The 19,230-nt window shown below is 40.0% G+C and overlaps 1 protein-coding gene across 4 annotated transcripts in view; it reads right to left on the reverse strand.

Annotated features, from left to right (window-relative positions):
* Positions 1 to 3,761: 3,761 nt before the first annotated feature.
* Positions 3,762 to 19,230, reverse strand: part of LOC118359804 (nephrocystin-4) — a 200,638-nt gene continuing 185,169 nt past the window's right edge. For all 4 annotated transcript variants that reach the window (XM_052482158.1, XM_052482160.1, XM_052482159.1 and 1 more), the window contains 3 exons: positions 18,704 to 18,883; positions 16,531 to 16,674; positions 3,762 to 7,119 (listed from right to left, as the gene is read on the reverse strand). In XM_052482158.1, the coding sequence (XP_052338118.1) occupies positions 6,979 to 7,119; positions 16,531 to 16,674; positions 18,704 to 18,883 (465 nt within the window). In that variant the 3' untranslated portion in view covers positions 3,762 to 6,978. The remainder of the gene's footprint in view (positions 7,120 to 16,530; positions 16,675 to 18,703; positions 18,884 to 19,230) is intronic.

The following is a 19,230-nucleotide window of genomic DNA, read 5'->3' on the forward strand; positions in this document are numbered from 1 at the left end:
AAATAAATTGCAATTCTATAACATACCGGTAGATAACGGACCTATTGACCCGTGGATCTCAAGCAGGTAGTGCAATAGGGGTGTGTGTTACAAAAACCTAGGTGTCTGGTTAGACTGTAAACTCCCCATCCAGACTCACATTTAATCATCTCCAATCCAAAAATAAATCTAGATCCGGCTTCCTATTTCGCAACAAAGCCTCCTTCACTCATGCTGCCAAACATACCCTCATAAAACTGACTATCCTACCGATTCTCAACTTCGGCAATGTCATTTACAAAATAACCTCCAACACTCTACTCAGCAAATTGGATGTAGTATATCACAGTGCCATCCGTTTTGTCATCAAAGATCCCTATACTACCCACCACTGTGACCTGTATGCTCTTGCTGGCTGGCCCTCGCTTCATTTTTGTCACCAAACCTACTAGGTCATCTATTAAGTCTTTGCTAGGTAAAACCCCACCTTATCTCAGCTCACTGGTCACCATAGCAACACCCACCCATAGCACGTGCTCCAGCAGGTATATTTCACTAGTCATCCCCAAAGCCAACACCTCCTTTGGCCGCCTTTCCTTCCAGTTCTCTGCTGCCAATGACTGGAACAAATAGCAAAAATCACTGAAGCTGGAGTCTTATATCTCCCTCACTAACTTTAAGCATCAGCTGTCAGGCAGCTTACCGATCATTGCACCTGTACACAGCCCATCTGTAAATAGCACACCCAACTACCTCATCCCCATATTGTTATTATTTTTGCTCTTTTGCACCCCAGTATCTCTACTTGCACATCATCATCTGCACATCTATCACTCCAATGCTAAATTGTAACTATTTTGCCACTATGGCCTATTTATTTTCTTACCTCCCTAATCTTACTACATTTGCAAACACTGTATATAGACTTTTTATATTGTGTTATTGACTGTATGTTTGTTTATCCCATGTGTAACTCTGTGTTATTTTTGTTGCACTGCTTTGCTTTATCTTGGCCAGGTCGCAGTTGTAAATGAGAACTTGTTCTCAACTGGCCTACCTGGTTAAATAAATAAAATGTATGTGTGTCTACAAATGTGTGTGGGTGAAAGATTTTTCCTGACCACATTTCTGGCTGTAATGACTCTTCAATGACAGCTGAAAATAAGGAAGTGATGTAAAGTAGAAGCCTTCGATTACCCGTGGAACTAGCACATACTGGCAGACTGTGCCGTGACCACAAAATTATCTGACCTTGGACCCCAAGCCTGATGGGATGTCACATTGAATAAGGGAGAGATCAGAGGGCCACATTATCTCTATGGGCCATAGGAGTGCTCTCTCATTTGTGAATATTTATAAGGAACAGAGGTCAGGATATGACTATACCTTCTAAGGCCATACAAAAGTAATTAAATGTTTGGCAGATTTTTTTCTGTGAGGCAAGCGAGCGAATAAAGATTGCATTTTTTTTTAAGTGGACATACTTTTAAAAATACTATAGCGAGCTTAGTTCACACCTAGCGAAGTAGTCAAAAGACTTGAGCCTCTTGGGGAGGCCAAACAATTATTTCAATTGTATAACATTTTTGAGAAAACAGAAGAGAGGCATCTGTAATACATTTAATTAAATGTATATGGCCTAATTGATGTTTAGCAAGGTGATTGGTTAAGAGGAGGGCGTAAATGTGTATTCTATGGAGTACCACAGTATGAGTCATAATACCCATGAAACCTAATAGTCAAACAAGGAAATGGTTCCAATCGTTTTTCCATTTATTTTAGAAAACACCACATGGGAAAAACGAGTGGTGGAAAAACGATTGGAACCATTTCCCTGTTTGACCGCTAGGAATAATGGGTATTATGACAGCTCTGCTGTGGGGCTCTATAACACCATAATCTAGTGGGTTACTTCCGTGTTAAAGGGCCTCTGTTCAGGCTGTTAGGATGACAAGTCAAAATATAATCATGCCGACACTGTGACACATCAATCACAAGACAGACTTTGGTACACGTATGCCGGCACGCTTGTCTCTCTATGATCAGTGCTGCCTTTGTTGTCAGGCTGAATTTGAATGCAGTCTTTGAGTGAATGAATAGTTGGGAAAATAAGACATATAAAAAAAGAGTGACTGGCAGCAAGATACTTTGTACTTTGACGCTGATGTGTGTATCAAAAATGACACCCTATTCCCTATAAAGTGCACTACCAGAGCTTCAAAAATAGTGCATTAAATAGTGAAAAGGGTGCCATTTGGGAAGCATCCAGTTCCTACTGGATGGGGCCCCAGTCGCCGTAGCTACAGTAGCACCTGTTAGAACGGGCAGGGGGTCAGAGGTGGGATCCTTAACAGCCCCGCAACAGAGCAGGGAGGGGAGCTGCAAGCTGGAGAAACATCAAAGCACCTCTCACTTTGAACATGGGGAACTATTGTACCCGCTATCCTAATTATGCCAGAACATTCTGCTGACAGAAGGTGTACTGTCGGCCGCTATACCTCAATCAGGACTTCATATTTCATTTCCTTTCGCTACCGTTTGGACCGGCTGTATATTAAACACATCTCCGGTGGCCAGTTTTCAAAGCCCCCCTTGATGAAATCCAGGAAATGGGACATGATTTTCCCATTTAATATTCATAATGGGGAAAAACTTAAGTCATTTAAATCCCTTTCCACTGTTTGAGCAGTTGATATCTACAACAGATTGAATAATTTCATTTTAACATTACGACATTCCGTTTCATTTTCATTCCGTCAAACAAGTTGATTCAACCAACCTCATTATATATAGAGCATTCAGTATTCTTTCTTTGCAAAATATTTGCCAATCAAAATACTAATCATACTGCAACACTTTATAGTACTGTGTATAATTCAGTTGATGTAGCCTTTCCCATTCGGGTTGATTTGATTAAAGACTGATTGATTAATTGATTAAAGGGCTGCTTGTGTGTATACTCCATTACTGTTAAGAATGTCCTGAGCCTATTGTGCCTGTCTGTCTGTGCAACCTGAATTACATCCTCAATCTTCTGGGCACAATGACAGTCATGCTTTCATATTTCACATCGCAGTTCCATACAGGTGTCCTTCCATGAACCTAAAGCTGCTGTACTCAGTAAAGTGCTGTCCTTATGTGGAACATACAGTACATGTTCAGTATTTACTGATGGAAAAGAGTGTGAATAGAGTAAACACAAATGCCTCAATCCAAGCTCACTGAAGCCAAGACAATAGTAGCTCACTGATGATTTGAATTGCAACAACCACATGATTGGATAGGGGCCATGCTAGGGCCAATCAAATAGTCATTATGTAAACCTGAATTTGCTTTAGTAAGTAGTGTGCTCTCCTTATGTATCCTTACATGTGCAGTATTCTCTCAAGAAAGACTAGTGGACAGAAAGGACAAAAAGGGTTATTTCCATCGGTCGCCATCCAAGCTGATTGAAGCGGAGTTGCCCGCTGAATTTTTGAATGGCAACAACAATTCGATTGGCTGTGGTTATATCTGGGTGTCATGAGTCTATTTGTGGTTATGGCTGTATGTGTCGATGGGTGTTATGGCTCTACGTTTTATGGTTGCACCTATGGCTTATATGTCAAATCATGTCATGACTCATCAATCATGTCGACCCATCAGTCAATACTATTCAATCAAATTGGCAACAAGGAATTCAGGCAAAACACTATATTTGCAGCTGTTACAGAGAAAGGTTGAATAAATATCCAGTTCCATAAAGTGCACAATCATGAGCACATAGAAGACAGAACAACTACTGATGGCGATGGACAATATCCGCATGATTTATTTGACAAAGTGAGAAAATGGCCATGAAACAGTCCATGAAATGAAAATCAAGATACATGTATTGTGCTGAAAAGTATGTTCTATTGTACGAGTTGTTCCATACGAAAATGCCATGTTTGTTCTTGTGAAAGGCACACAGTGACAGTTTGTTGTTCGGTGAGACACTGCTTACAGAGAGCAACAATGTCTAAACTTCTTCAAAAAGGTATAACAAATAACATTCATTACTTGAGGCATTTTTGTTGTAAGCCCAGACAGTGGCTTATGTAGAGAGACAAACTTTAGCTCCAGGACTATCACTAAAGGGTTAAAGGTGTGTGTGTGTGTCAGTGGTACACTTTCACTGCAGTTTTGAAACGGGGAGGTAAGACCTGACAGGTTTAAAAAACATATTTTTTTATTGAATATCCGAAACATACAATATACTTGCTGCTCAACATCTACACCATACCAGTCATCCAACAGATCCCCATTCAGAGCGACACACAGAAGCATCCAGGGTCAATGACCTGCTCAAGGGCACGTTGAAAGATCTCCCACCAGGACAAAAAACTTTAACCCTAACCCCCCGAGATCCCCCCCACAGTTCCCCAATAGCTGTCCCTCAACCATTCTAGACCCATCCCACAGTCCCCCTCAAGAATAAAAATAATTCCATTCCCCACCCCCAGGAACCCGCCAATGCACCAACAACCAAGAGAATGATCTACAGAGAAAAAAGGAAGACAGAAGAAAACAGAAAACAACAATGCAAAAACAACACACACACAAAAAAAACCGTAAGGACATCAAATTCATAACAGCAATGCCAACTGTATATGTTTGTGTGCATGTCTGGCAATATTACATGTATGTGTGAGTTCTTGTATGCGTTTATTTGAATGAGAGGTTAAAGGTGTGTGTGTGTGTCTGTGGTACACTTTCACTGCAGCAGCACAGTAAGTAAAGTATGATCATTTCTCAGCAGTACACTGAGATACACAGTTACATAACAAAAACATATTGCATATAGAATTATAAATCAGTTTTCATAGATGTCCCGCCTCTTTCTATGGTGCCATCCTTACAGCACTGGAAGTGAATTAAAGTGGTGCATATTGGCTGACTATATTTAGGATCTGACTGAGCACAAACTAGTGGCATACCATGCATGGACATCAACAGAGCAGAGTTTGAAACAATATAAAGTGTATTACATAGCACACGCAGGATTATCAAGTAGATTATCAAAAGTATAAATACATTAACCAAAATAAAATACAAAAATCATGGGCACAAAAATGTATCTCAATCTGAAGTACACAGAAAGCATTCAAACATGCATCCAATCTCCATAGAAGCACTAGATATTGAAGAGTTCCTCATCCAATTTGAGGTCAAAGCTCAAATGTCATTCAGAGGAGAGAGGAGGGGGATAGGGGAGGAGAGGGATGGGGAGAGAGACCACTTTGCTAGCTACAGCTCAACAGTATACTTGAGAATTGCTTGGAAAGCACAGATGCGCTGACCTTGCTGAATGCAGGTGTCAGTGTTCTGACAAGAGGAACAGACAACTACTGGACCAGAAGCTAATGAGGTTCAGTATAGCAGTGCCCTCATGGGGGAGAAACAAAGTGATATTGATATTCATGATTTCATTAAAAAAATGTATCTTTCCGAATTAGCACTCCATTCCCAATATCATGTACCAAGTAGTATATTAAGATTACACTATATAGGGAATAGGGTGCCAGTTAAAGCCTTAGAGGGTGGAAAATGTGAAAATGAACTAAAGGATAGTGGTGGTAGATGGTCCTAAGCCTAAGGAAGGAGGCTGGATATTATATTAATTACACTGTCTATGTGAGAAGTCTTAGAATAGCTATTACATTTTTTAAATATTTTTATAAAAGGAGAATAAGAAATGGACAGCCCTCCAGCCCCGTAAATATTTGAAGCAATGTTAACTTCCCATTTTGTATCTTCAATTTAATCGCTTTTTTCTCCTTTCTCCTCCTCTTCTGAGTACAAGCAGTACTGGCTTTTGGCAGCCTGCATTCTAATGAGGAAGAGAGAGCGAGGTTGTGTAACGAGGCGGTATGCTTATATAAGACGGGGGTTGTTGACAGAATGTGCAGGACCTGGGCTCTGATAGGGAAAGGGAGGCATGTGAAAAAGGAGAGAGACAGCGAAAGAGAGAGAGGAAGAAGAGGGGTGCTGCCCTTGCTAATAAGAGCTATCTGGAGAAACGCAAGCCTTGTCGGGGACAAAAGGGGGGTGGGGTCGTAAATAACAACTGTAGAGCATGGCACTTGCAACGCCAGGGTTGTGGGTTCGATTCCCATGGGGACCAGTACAAATGAAAATGTTTCCACTCACTACTGTATGTCGCTCTGGATAAGAGTGTCTGCTAAATGACAAACATTATAGAAAGAAAAAGTACATGTCTGGGGGTCTTATGATATTAGAAAAGATTACGTACAGTACATCACCACCCAAATAAAGACATATCTGACCCTGAATATGATTTGTGAACTGTTGGGTGTGTGTTTACCTCTGGCTGCTGCAAGAGATAACAGGCTCTCTCTTTAGGAGCTTTTCTTTTGGCATCCTATACTGTATTTGCGTTTGATTCTTGAAACATTACCTATTTAGGTGGAATTTAGGTGGAACAACAGCATGGCTTTCCATCACATCACACTGTGCATTATAAAGTTGTTTTTCCTCATACATGTATTCCTAGACATAAATATCTTACTTAACTCAATCAACACAGTCGCACTGAAGCATCACTTCAACTTTAACATATACAAGGAAAAGATTGTCTATCAAAAATATAGTCAAGTGTAGTAAGCCTTTCAGTTATAGAGTACTTAATCTAGACTGCATGTTTGAATTATACAGTTGTTTATATGTAATAATATTTAAATTAGCCTACAGTCATATGTCCCGGACCTTTCAGTTATAAAGTAACTCATCTATACTAAATATTCTACAGTCATTCATATGCATCAAGCCATCGTGTAACAATATATATATATACAGAAGTTGATGAGTACTGAATTGAGCCGTCTTTCATAAGTAGAAAAGTGTTGAGTTCTATACAGTAGTTGATGAGAACATTGTTAAGCTGTCTTTCTTAGCAAACATCATTGTTCTGTACGGTAGTAGTTGATGTGTACAGTACTGCGTTGAGTTGCCGTGTGTTCAGGTGTATTTCACTTTCACACAGAAGGTCTCCTCCGTGGTCTCCTCCTGGTTGTTGATGTAGATGAGGATCTCCTGAGCACCAGGACTTTGGCTGGGAGCGAACCGCAGCCCGATGCGGTAGGTCTCCCCTCCCCCAATCTACAGGGAAAGAACAGGGTTGTGTTCATTAGGTACCAAATGGAAGAAAAAAAGGACATAAACAGGGACGGATTACCTGAACTCGTTCAATAAGAAACTAAAATGTTTGGTTTTCTGTCGCACAATGTTTTGTTAAGTTTAGCTACAGTGTGACAATTATATTGGGCAGACAGACCAGTTCCCTACCTCCTCCTGCTGCCACCTCCCTCCTCCATTTTTGGGGTAATGCTGTAGTCAATTGGTTGTACTCTTGGATTGAGCAGAACTTCCTGTACAATTCTGATAACTCCATGAAGGACATAACTCTACCATTACAATTTACAATATAATTTAAGAACAAAATACCCTTTTCAAAAATATTTTCCATAAATACAGGTATTTTATCAACCAGCACATTTCAGTTCAACCATAATATTTGTTGTAATATTTGTTCTCTTTTCAGGGTGATGAAATTGAAATTGTTGCCAGCTATGCAATGCTTGTTTCAATTAATCAAAAATGAGACATGACAATCTGCACAAAGGCAAAAATGATTAAAAAAAAAATGCATGAGCATTTCTTAGTAATCTACTTGAGAAGCAATTAGGGTTCAAGTACAACTTTTGAGTAAGTGAAGCTTTTAGAGAGGTTTAGTGCTTTTATATTTAATAAACTCAACCCACCCAATTCATATTTATTATATAGATAGGCACGCTTTATTTGATCTGGTTTAGCATCCCGGATGAAGTGAATTATTTTTTGCTCATATGATTTGAAAAACGAAATCATCAGGAGTAGGCAGCACCATAAGTAAGTGAGTAAACGGAGATATGACTAAGGAGTTAATCAGGGCAATTTTTCCATAAATAGAGGTTGCAGGATCTGGTCTATTTTTACAAGTTTTCTATTGAAATTCATCTCAGAGAGATGTTAAGGGGATTTTTTTTATCAATAATGACTAATTATGTATACATTTCAATCAGGACTGACTAATCAGAATATTATTATGTTACTGTATATGTACTAATCAGAATACTATTATGTTACTGTATATGTACTAATCAGAATACTATTATGTTACTGTATATGTATGAATTTTCTTTCAAATCCTAGTACTGAATATAATGTGTGTAAATATAATCAAGACTTAGAACATTGACTGTCTGTTCCTTGGTAGAAATGAATGAACTATATCGCCAGACTGGCTAGAACGCTTATCTACACAGGCTGGCCTTTGCTCTAGACGATGTGGGAAGGCTTGAGAACTATACAGCCTTTCAACCAGTGTCAAGATGAGACGGAACATTCAGAAAACGCTGACGTCATTTTCAGTTTATTATCTGTGGTAAAATGTATCATGAGCAGTACTCTCAAGAATAAAAGCTGCTGGTTGATTTTAAAGACTGATCTCTGTACATTTTATACAAATAAGGGTCTTACAAATTATTATGAATTGACAGCGTTTAATTTTAATTGGGTATTAAAACATAGAGGAATTTAATTCCTGTAACACAAGTCTGTCCACTTCACCATCGGCCCGTTGTATAGGTAAACTGCAGGGTAATGTAAAAGTTGTATTTTTTAAAGATCCAATAAGTAATATTGTACAGGTCATAATTAGGTTTTAGTCCAGAAAAGTTATCCAGATCTTCAATGAGACATTTAGTTTGCATACTTAATATAAAACTTGAATAATTGGCATACATGGACACCTTTGTTTTTAAGCCTTGGATTTCTAATCCTATAATGTTGTTATTGGATCTGATTTTAATAGCTAGCATTTCAATGGCCATAACGAATAGATATGGTGACAGCAGACACCCTTGTTTAACTGCTCTTGACCATTCAAAACTCTCTGAGAAGTAGCCGTTATTTACTATATTACACCTGGGGTTGCTATACATTATTTTTTACCCATTTTATTAGAGAATCACAGAAATTGAACAAATCCAGGCATTTATAAATAAAATCCAGTCTTACTTTATCAAATGCCTTTTCAAAATCTGCTTCAAATACCAGGCCTGGCTTCTTATATGTTTCATGATCTTCTATTATTTCTAGTAGTTGTCGTATATTATCTCCAATGTATCGTCCATGTAAAAAAAACCTGTCTGATCAGGATGAACAATACCTGGTAAAAACCCTTTAAATTCTGAGTGCTATGCATTTCACTAGTATTTGATGTGTAAGGGGCCTCCAGTTTTTTTTATTTTTTAGATAGAATCGGTCTTTATATTTGCCATCTGGGTCTTGTTTTAATAATAGAGATATCAGACCTTCCTGCTGAGTACCTGACAGACTACAATTTCTAACAACGGAGCTTTCAGTAGATCAAAAAAGCCTTGATATGCCGGTATGTCATCAACCCCTGTTTTTTTTACAGACAAAGGATTTAATAGCCTTAAAAAGTTATTCCGCTGTAATTTGGCATTCGCACGGATCTTTCTGTAAATTTGTTAATTTTCCATTTTTTATATTATTTGGAAAGAATTCCTTACTGTAATCTTCATTCAGTGGGAGAGGATGAGACAGAAAAGAGAACATCTGCCTAAAAAAGTTAGGTTCCTCTTAAAATATAATTCTGAGAATCATAGATGACTGTCTTCAGTAACAAGTTTCTGCAAATTATTTTTGTTAGAGTTCCTGTATTGGAGATTTTGGAAGAATGTTGTGCATTTTTCTCCATATTCCATCCAGTTTGCTTTATTTTTGTAATAGATTACATTAGATCGTTCTTGATTAAAATCCTCAAGTTCTTTTTGTTTTTCTTCAAACTTATTTTGTATCTCTGTAGTATCGTTTTTATTGCTAACTACCTGTACTATTAGTTAATGGATTCCCCTTGTTAGTCTTGTCTCTTTAGCCAGAAACTGCTTTTTAAAAATGGTATTATTGATGAATATTGAATTGAATGACCTCTGAAGATACATTTAGGATTCCCAAACAATAAGGGGATTTGCTGCACCTATATTATACTGGAAAAATTGAGTTATAAATTATTGTCTTATTTTTAACAAAGTTGTCCTCCAGTAAACTTTGATTAAATTTCCAATATCTCCGTCCACGTGGAAATAGTTATGTGAATGCAAATGAGATGATGAGCCGATCACATTCTGACTCTTATTAAAACTTTTTTAACCTTTGATGCAAGAGAGAGAGAGAGACAAGAAAGTGGTCAAGACGAATAGCTTGATTAAGTCTCCTCCACGTATATCTCACTAGGTTGGGTTTTTTTAGTCTCCAAATATCCACTATTTCTAATGTGTCCATAATAATTGTGATTTCCTTAAGGGCACGGTGATGATAGTTTGTAGAGTTGAGGTACTTAACACTGTGTTATAGTCTCCTACCATAAGGACTTGTTGCCTGTAAATTCAAGAAATTGGTATAAATGTTTTCAAAGAAGTATGGATCATCCTGATTTGGACCATATAGATTAATGAGCCAAATCTCTTTTTTGTCCACTTTTATATTCAAAAGGATCCACCTTCCTTGCGAATCATTCCTGACTATTTGCACATTCAGATCAAAATTGTTGTTAATTAATATCATCACACCTTTTGAGTTACTTTGTCCATGACAGAAAATGATTCCACCACCCCATTCCATTTTCCAAACAACTCCATCTAAGCATGTAGAGTGAGTTTCCTGTAAACAGTATGTTCAATTCCTTTTAGCCACGTAAAGACTGAACTTTTTTTATAATCTGCTAAACCGCTACAATTATAACTGGCTATACTTATTTCACCCCTTACCATAACTAGATACTAATCTCAGTATAAATTGACCATAATTTGTGTTTGTGAAGTTACTGCCATCAGAGGTGATATGACAGTCAAAATTTGAGCTTTCAAATGTCTGATATTTAGAATTCAAGAAATAGGTTCTAGCAATATGTGTTTTATTCCCTTGCCTGTTTGCCTGTGAGCCAATGCCACAGATGTTAGTAAATTGAGACAAGATATTATGTGTGTAGTAAATCTGAGTAGGTTGATGTGTATGATATTGGATGTGATTTAGTGAGTGTGTACGATGTCTGTATAAGAGTAAGACTATAATGTGTGATGTCCAAGTAAATAACAACTCTGTCAATGTGCATGGTTGAGTGTCTATGTGTGTAACATGTAGTGTGTATAACCTTAATATTCATGATGATAATTGTAATCCATATTGTATCACCGTCATAGTGGCGTCATAATTACCTTTAACATCATTGAAAAACACATCCCAGCATTTCCATAGCAATTGACGTTTCACATGATCACGAAAGAGACCTTGCATTACTCTAGAGACGGCTTCACTACAGTACAAATGTATTCCGTACAATATGTTATTATTCCCCAATACTGATATCTTCCCTTTTCTTGTTGTAAACATGTATACACTTGAAGACAAATACATTATAAAGATAGACAAACAAGATACATTCAATTATTGTAAAGCTGAAATGTCTTGTCAAGTATTCAACCCCTTTGTTATGGCAAGCCTAAATAAGTTCAGGATTAAAAATGTGCTTCACAAGTCACATAATACGTTGCATGGACTATGTATGCAATAATAGTGTTTAACATTGTTTTTCAATAACTACCTCCTTTCTGTACCCCACACATACAGATAATTGTAAGGCCCCTCAGTCGAGCAGTGAATTTTAAACATAGTCTCAGTCTCAACCACAGAAACCAGGGAGGTTTTCCAATGCCTCACATAGAAGGGCACCTAAAAAAAAGGCAGACATTGAAGCTACTTCGAGTATGGTGAAGTTATTAATTACACGTTGGATGGTGTATGAAAACACCCAGTCACCACAAAGATACAGGCATCCTTCCTAACTAGTTTTCAGAGAGGATGTAAAACGGTCAGGGATTTCACCATGAGGTCAATAGTGACTTTAAAACCGTGGTTGTGATAGGAGAACACTGAGGATGGATCAACAACATTGTAGTTACTCCACAAAACTAACTTAACTGACAGGGTGAAAAGAAAGAAGCCTGTACAGGATAAAAAATATTCCAAAACATGCAATAAGGCACTAAAGTAAAACTGCTAGAAATGTGGGAAACAAATGTTATTTTTGTCCTGAATACAAAGCATTATGTTTGGGGCAAATCCAACACAACTCATCACAGAGTACAATTCTTTATATGTTCAAGCATGGTGATGGCTGCATCATGTTATGGGTATACTTGTCATCAGCAAGGACTAGGACGTTTCTGTATTTCATTTTCAACACATTTGCAAAAAGCATATTTTCACTTTGTCATTATGGGTTATGGTGTGTAGATGGGTGAAGTTATTATTTTTCAATCCCTTTTGAATTCAGGCTGTAACACAACAAAATGTCCAATAAGTCAAGGGGTATGAAAACTTTCTGAATGCACTGCAACCCTAATATTCTAAATGACATTTAAAAGAAGCATGTGTGATGCGTTTTTTGAACATTGCTTTTTAGGTGTATTTCACCAGAGTACTATAGTACATTGTTTATAATCTTCTGCCTATATTTACGCCACTTGACTGTGATTACAACACATAACGTCTAGGGATGTGTGGCGATACGACAACAATAGATTTGTGTAAAACCTCAAATCAACAAAACGGTTTGCCACTATAATTGGCTCATTAGAGAAAAGTCAACCAGAATTAGAGTCATTTTGTAAAAAAGGGAAATTGTTTTCTACAACACCTGGTGTTCCCACCATAAATTGAAAGCTCGTGAAACTACATGCTCTGGTATTGTTGTTTTCTTCCTCCAAATTAACTACAGCCAGTGTGTTGTGTTGTGCTTTGATTATTAGCGGAATTCATACGGTTATCGTTAGTTTGCGGCTAGCCACTCTGTTCATAAGGTCTTATTTGGACATTTTAATAAAAACTAATTTCCAATGGCTGCATTCCACGTAATGGCCAGCTAAAATATATGGTTCAATGTGTGAGATTTATCCGGAAATTTCTGGAAAACTATAAATATCGATCCTTGCTCTGCTTTTTTTGCTTCCCAAATGTTTTTATTATGGCAGCGTAGTTCGTTTTTGGAGTAGGGAAAATTACTCTATTCAAAGTTAAGATATAAACCCCATAAATTGTTTAGAGAGCATTGAGCCTGAAGCTAAGTTGACTAAATGGAAAACACAGTTGGTTATTTTTCTTGCCCCTCTCTCTCCCTCTGTCTCTCTCTATTTGGTTAAGCATCATATCTGTATGCAAGTCGTAGAAACATAAACAGATTTTTTGAGGAGTTAATTTTCCATTTACACCGCTGCTTGCTCTATGAGACCATCTTGCAAATGACAGCGAACGAAAGCCAATGATGTTGAGACGACTTGTTTATGTCGAGATGCTTATGAAGTCAATGAATCTCCTATGAGACACTGGGGCTAATGACGGAACATGGAAAAAAATCAACAGCTATATTGGACGTGTTATTCATATTACGTAAACATTATCGCAGGTGCAGCGAAATGTTTGTGTTTCTCGCTCCAACAGTACAGTAATACCTAGCAATAACAATACACATAATCCATAAAAATAAAGAAATTAAGAAATATCAGGACGAGTAACGTCAGAGACCAGAATATAAATATAAATATATATATAAATATATACATTGAACAAAAATATAAATGCAAAATGTAAAGTGTTGTAAAGTAAAACATCCCAGAAATGTTTCATACGCACAAAAAAACGTATTTCTCTACAATTTTGTGCATGAATTTCTTTACATCCCAGTTTGTGAGCATTTCTCGTTTGCACGTAATGGCCATATTCCATCCACCTGACAGGTGTCGAATATCAAAAAGCTGATTGAACAGCAATATCATTAAACAGGTGCACCTTGTGCTGGGGACAATAAAAGGCCACTAAAATGTGCAGTTGTCATACAACACAATGCCACAGATGTCTCAAGCTTTGCAGGAATGTCCACCAGCGCTGTTGCCAGATAATTGAATGTTAATTTCTCTACTATTAGCTGCCTCAATGCCATTTTAGAGAATTTGGCAACCGGCCTCACAACCGCAGACAAGGTGTAACCACATCAGCCCAGGACCTCTTCATCTTTTTTCTTTACCTGCGGGATCGAGGGACCAGCCACCCGGACAGCTGCTGAAACTGGGGAGTATTTCTGTCTGTAATAAAGCTCTTTGCGGGGAAACCCTCATTCTGATTGGCTGAGCTTGGCTACCCACTGGGTGGGCCTGGCTACCAAGTGGGTGGACCTTTGTCCTCCCAGGCCCACCCATGGCTGCGACCCTGCCCAGTCATGTGAAATCCATAGATTTGGGCCTAATGATTTTTTTTTAATTGACCGATTTCCTTATATGAACTGTAACTAAGTAAAATCATTGAAATTGTTACATGCTGCATTTATATATTTGTTCAGTATATATATCATGTACACTGAGTAAACAAAACATTAAGAACACCTGGTCTTTCCATGACATAAGACTGACCAGGTGAAAGCTAGGATCCCTTATTGATGTCACTTGTTAAATCCACTCCAATCATTCTAGGGGAGAAAACTGGTAAAAAAAATAGACAATTTAGACATGGATTGTGTATGTATGCCATTCAGAGGGTGAATGGGCAAGACAAAATATTTAAGTACCTTTAATTGGGGCATGGTAGTACTGTAGGTGCCAGGCACATCGGTTTGAGTGTGTCAAGAACTGCAACGCTGCTGGATTTTTTATGCTCAACAGTTTCTCGTGTGTATCAAGAATGTTCCACCACCCCCAAGGACAAGCAGCCAACTTGACAACTGTGGGAAGCATTGAAGTCACATGGGACAGGCTCCCAGTGGAACGCTTTCAACACCTTGTCGAGTCCATGCCCCAACGAATTGAGACTATTCTGATAAAAAGCGGTCCAACTCAATATTAGGAAGGTGTTCCTAATGTTTTGTAGATTCAGTGCATATAAATATAATAGTCTGTTTTGTATGTAAATATTATTAAAGTGACTCTGTGCATAGGGCAGCAGTCTCTAAGGTGCAAGGTAGAGTACTGGGTGGTAGCTAGCTAGAATGGTGCCTGTTTAACAGTCTGATAACGTGGAGGAAAGAGCTGTGTCACTCTCTCGAACCCGGTTTTGATACACCTGTAATGCCTTCTAGATGGTAGTGGGGCAAACAGGCCGTGGCTCTGATGGAGGAGGTCCTTGATGAACTTCTTGGCCTTCCTGAACTTCTTGGCCTTCCTGTGACACCGGTTGCTGTAGATGTCCTGGAGGGAAGGTGTTCCCCAGTGATGCATTGACCGCACCACCCTCTGGAGAGCCCTGCGGTTCCGGACGGTGCAATTGTGTACCAGGCGGTGATACAGCCCGACAGGAGGCACCTTAATGGTCCATTCTGTCCTTCTGTAGCTCAGTTGGTAGAGCATGGCGCTTGTAACGCCAGGGTAGTGGGTTCGATCCCCGGGACCACCCATACGTAGAATGTATGCACACATGACTGTAAGTCGCTTTGGATAAAAGCGTCTGCTAAATGGCATATATTATATATTATTTGTCCAAGTTCATGAGGGTCTTAGGGGCCAAGACAAATGTCTTCAGCATCCTGAGGTTGAAGAAGCGCTGTTGCACCTTCTTCACTACATTGTTTGTGTGAAGAAGGCTATTGGTAATCAGGCCTAGCACTGTTGTGTTGTCAGCAAACTTGATGATTGAGTTGGAGATGTGCGTGGCCACGCAGTCATTGGTGAACAGGGAGTACAGGAGGGGGCTGAGTACGCACCCTTCAGTGGCCCCCATGTTGAGGATCAGAGTGGCAGAGGTGTTGTTGCCTACCTTCACCACTTGGGGTCGGCACGTCAGGAAGTCCAGGACCCAGTTGCACAGGGAGGGTTTCAGACCCAGGGCCCTGAGCTTAGTGATGAGCTTGCAGGGTGAGCTGTAGTTGATGAACAGCATTCTTACAAACTGTACATATTTCTCTTTTCCAGGTGGGATAGGGCAGTGTGAAGAACAATGGAGATTGCGTCGTCCGTGGATCTGTTGGGGCGAATTGTAGCACTTCATAATGACAGAAGTGAGTGCTAAGAGGCGATAATCATTTAGTTCAGTTACCTTCGCTTTCTTGGGTACAGGAACAATAGTGGACATCTTGAAGAAAGTGGGGACAACAGATTGGGATATGGAGAGATGAAATATGTCCGTAAACACATAAACTAACAACTTGTTAGTGTCACTTGTCTGTCCCAGAGCCAATAACTACAGAGGGGCAGAAGTTATTTCCAGTGTCAGTAATGAATACGGTCCAGGTCCAATACGACACCCGATTCATGTTTGAAAATAGAAAAGGATGGTCCCCCCCCTCTCTCTCGCTCTCTTTTCCTCTCTCTCCCTGTTGCTCTCCCTCCCTCCGTTCCTCATTAAATGTCAGTTTGAACAGAGACATGACCAGAGGGCAGTGTTGTGCTTTGTAGTGGTGCTCACCTCAAAACTGTCCTCTTTAAACTGGAGAAGGTCAGGGTGGTCTGACCGTAGCAGGAGGACACGGCTGGTGGGGTAGGGGTTGGTGTAAGTGATCTTCCGTGTGCTCCCCCGACCCCCTCCCACAGGTGCACACATTTCAAAAGCCTGCCAGAAGAGAGATATCAGTTAAGATCAGTTAAGCCTCCTCGGAATTGTATCCTTAACCATTAAGGGGGAATAAAAAACAGACCTTAGATCAAGTCTGTGGGAGAAACTAAATGATAGAAACACACAACACTCCTAGTAGAAACAAGCCCTGAGAAACAGGTCTAGGGTCAGTTTAGTTTTGATCAGATCCTAAACTCAACCATTAGGGGGAAAAAAACAGGGAAAAAATGACTTTAGATCTGTCTGTAAAGAAGAAGAAAAAATCAAATACGAGACAAGAGACAAATCCAAATGGTGCAAAATAATTCATATCAATGTAGAATGCAACAGAAAGACACATGACATTTGAAGCAAATAGCTGGTATGGATGAAACAGAGTCTTACTCATTAGGCACCGAACTGAACAAAATGGACTGAAACAGGGATGGACATAACCAATAAGAAACGCTTGTTTTCCTTTTCCGTTGCTAAACTTTTTTCTACGCGTGCACTAATGAATATGAAACCTTATCTGTTCATCTTTCGCCCCTGAGAGATAAAGGAGACGGGGCACACTATCAGATTGTGAATCTAAAATCACTTAGGTGATTATATCAATGTTTAGAAGAAGGTGCCCAGATTGACAATACAGAGAGATAAAACACTGTCAGAACCATTGAGGATCAAAGTCACATAACATTATGTGCATATAAATTTGTACAATCTCACAGACGCACCAAAAACATATGATACTGTTTCTGTGAGCTCCACAAAGATCTCACATAAACAGTCTCTTCATTCATAATTTAGCAGAGGATCATAACAGTGGAGAGAAACCAAATCATGTTATTTTGGGTGTGTTTCTTGTCATCGTGACATCATAAGGGGAATAAGGGTTCCACTGCATTGCACACGTCTTTGTGAGACTGCACTGCGCCATTCAATCGTTCAGACAGTTTCACTACCCATCTAGGAGATACTGTATGCTAAGGTTATTACAGCCAAACTACAGGAGACACCTTTAAAGAGCATGGCACAAATTCCAAATGCCACCGTATTCCCTATATAGTGCACTACTTTCGGCCAGGTGTGCACTACTTTTGGCCAGGACCCACGGTGCTCTGGTTAAAAGTAGTGCACTATGTAGTAGAATATAGGGTTGCCATTTGGGACGCAATCCAGACATCTCCGTTGCCAGGAATCCCTCTCGCTCCCTCTTCCTCTCTCTCCCTCCCTCTCTTTATCTCGCTCTCCTTAAACTGCAGGTGTCCTCTATTGAGCATTTTTTGGGGACACATTATCCTGCTTTGAGCCGCAGTGCAAGCGTCTGAGTGAGTGTGTGTGTAATAGGTCCATATGTCAGTGTGTGTGAGTGTGAATAAGTGTCTATGTGAGAAAGACAGAATGAAAGACTATGTATGGGAGAAAGCCAAAGAGAGCAAGAGACAGAGAGAAAAAGAGAGAGAGAGACAGAGAGAAAAAGAGAGAGCGAGACAGAGAGAAAAAGAGAGAGCGAGAGAGAGAGCGAGAGTGAGAGAGACAGAGACAGAGACAGAGACAGAGAGAGAGAGAGAGAGAGAGAGAGAGAGAGAGAGAGAGAGAGAGAGAGAGAGAGAGACAGACAGAGAGAGACAGAGAGAGAGACAGAGAGAGAGACAGAGAGAGAGACAGAGAGAGAGACAGAGAGAGAGACAGAGAGAGAGACAGAGAGAGAGACAGAGCGAGAGAGAGACAGAGCGAGAGAGAGACAGAGAGAGCGAGAGAGAGCGAGAGAGAGAGAGAGAGAGAGAGACAGAGCGAGAGAGAGACAGAGCGAGAGAGAGACAGAGCGAGAGAGACAGAGACAGAGCGAGAGAGCGAGAGAGCGAGAGAGAGAGAGAGAGAGAGAGAGAGAGAGAGAGAGAGAGAGAGCGAGAGAGAGCGAGAGAGAGCGAGAGAGAGCGAGAGAGAGCGAGAGAGAGCGAGAGAGAGAGCGAGAGAGCGAGAGAGCGAGAGCGAGAGAGAGAGAGAGAGAGCAGAAAGACAGAGCTTCAGTGGGTGGATTCACCTTGGAGAGGATGGGCAGGCGACAGGTGAGGCTGAGGAGCCAGCAGGACACCAGCGTGTGTTGCTCCACGTCCACCACGGTGAGGTAGCAGAAGCGGCTGCCCGCCCGCAACGGACACACACACAGCTGCAGGTCCTGTACCACACCCGGGAGGAGGACAAACACCTCCGCTGGGTCCACCTGGGAGAGGGGATGAGGGAGGGAGAGAGAAGGAGGGAAAGGGGGGTGAGATGGGGAGAGAGAGGAACATTGCTCCCATTCAACCCGCTCAAAACACAGAACCTGCTCGATGGGTTCAACAGCCTTTGTAGGACTCTCACTCATGTAACAATACATACTACAGTCAGATTACCTGCTAAGAGCAAGAAAATAATCCATTCAAATATAGTCTTTGAAATATAGACTAAAGCCAGCCTCTATTCATTAAATATTTATCTTTGGTGAAAACATATAAAACGTACATATCGTTCTCTACAGTGAGCATGACTGTATTCCATTCTGACAACAGCCCATAGGGTTCTAGTCAA

Source organism: Oncorhynchus keta, chromosome 27 (genome assembly GCF_023373465.1).
Source record: "Oncorhynchus keta strain PuntledgeMale-10-30-2019 chromosome 27, Oket_V2, whole genome shotgun sequence".
In the NCBI taxonomy this organism is placed as follows: Eukaryota; Metazoa; Chordata; class Actinopteri; order Salmoniformes; family Salmonidae; genus Oncorhynchus; species Oncorhynchus keta.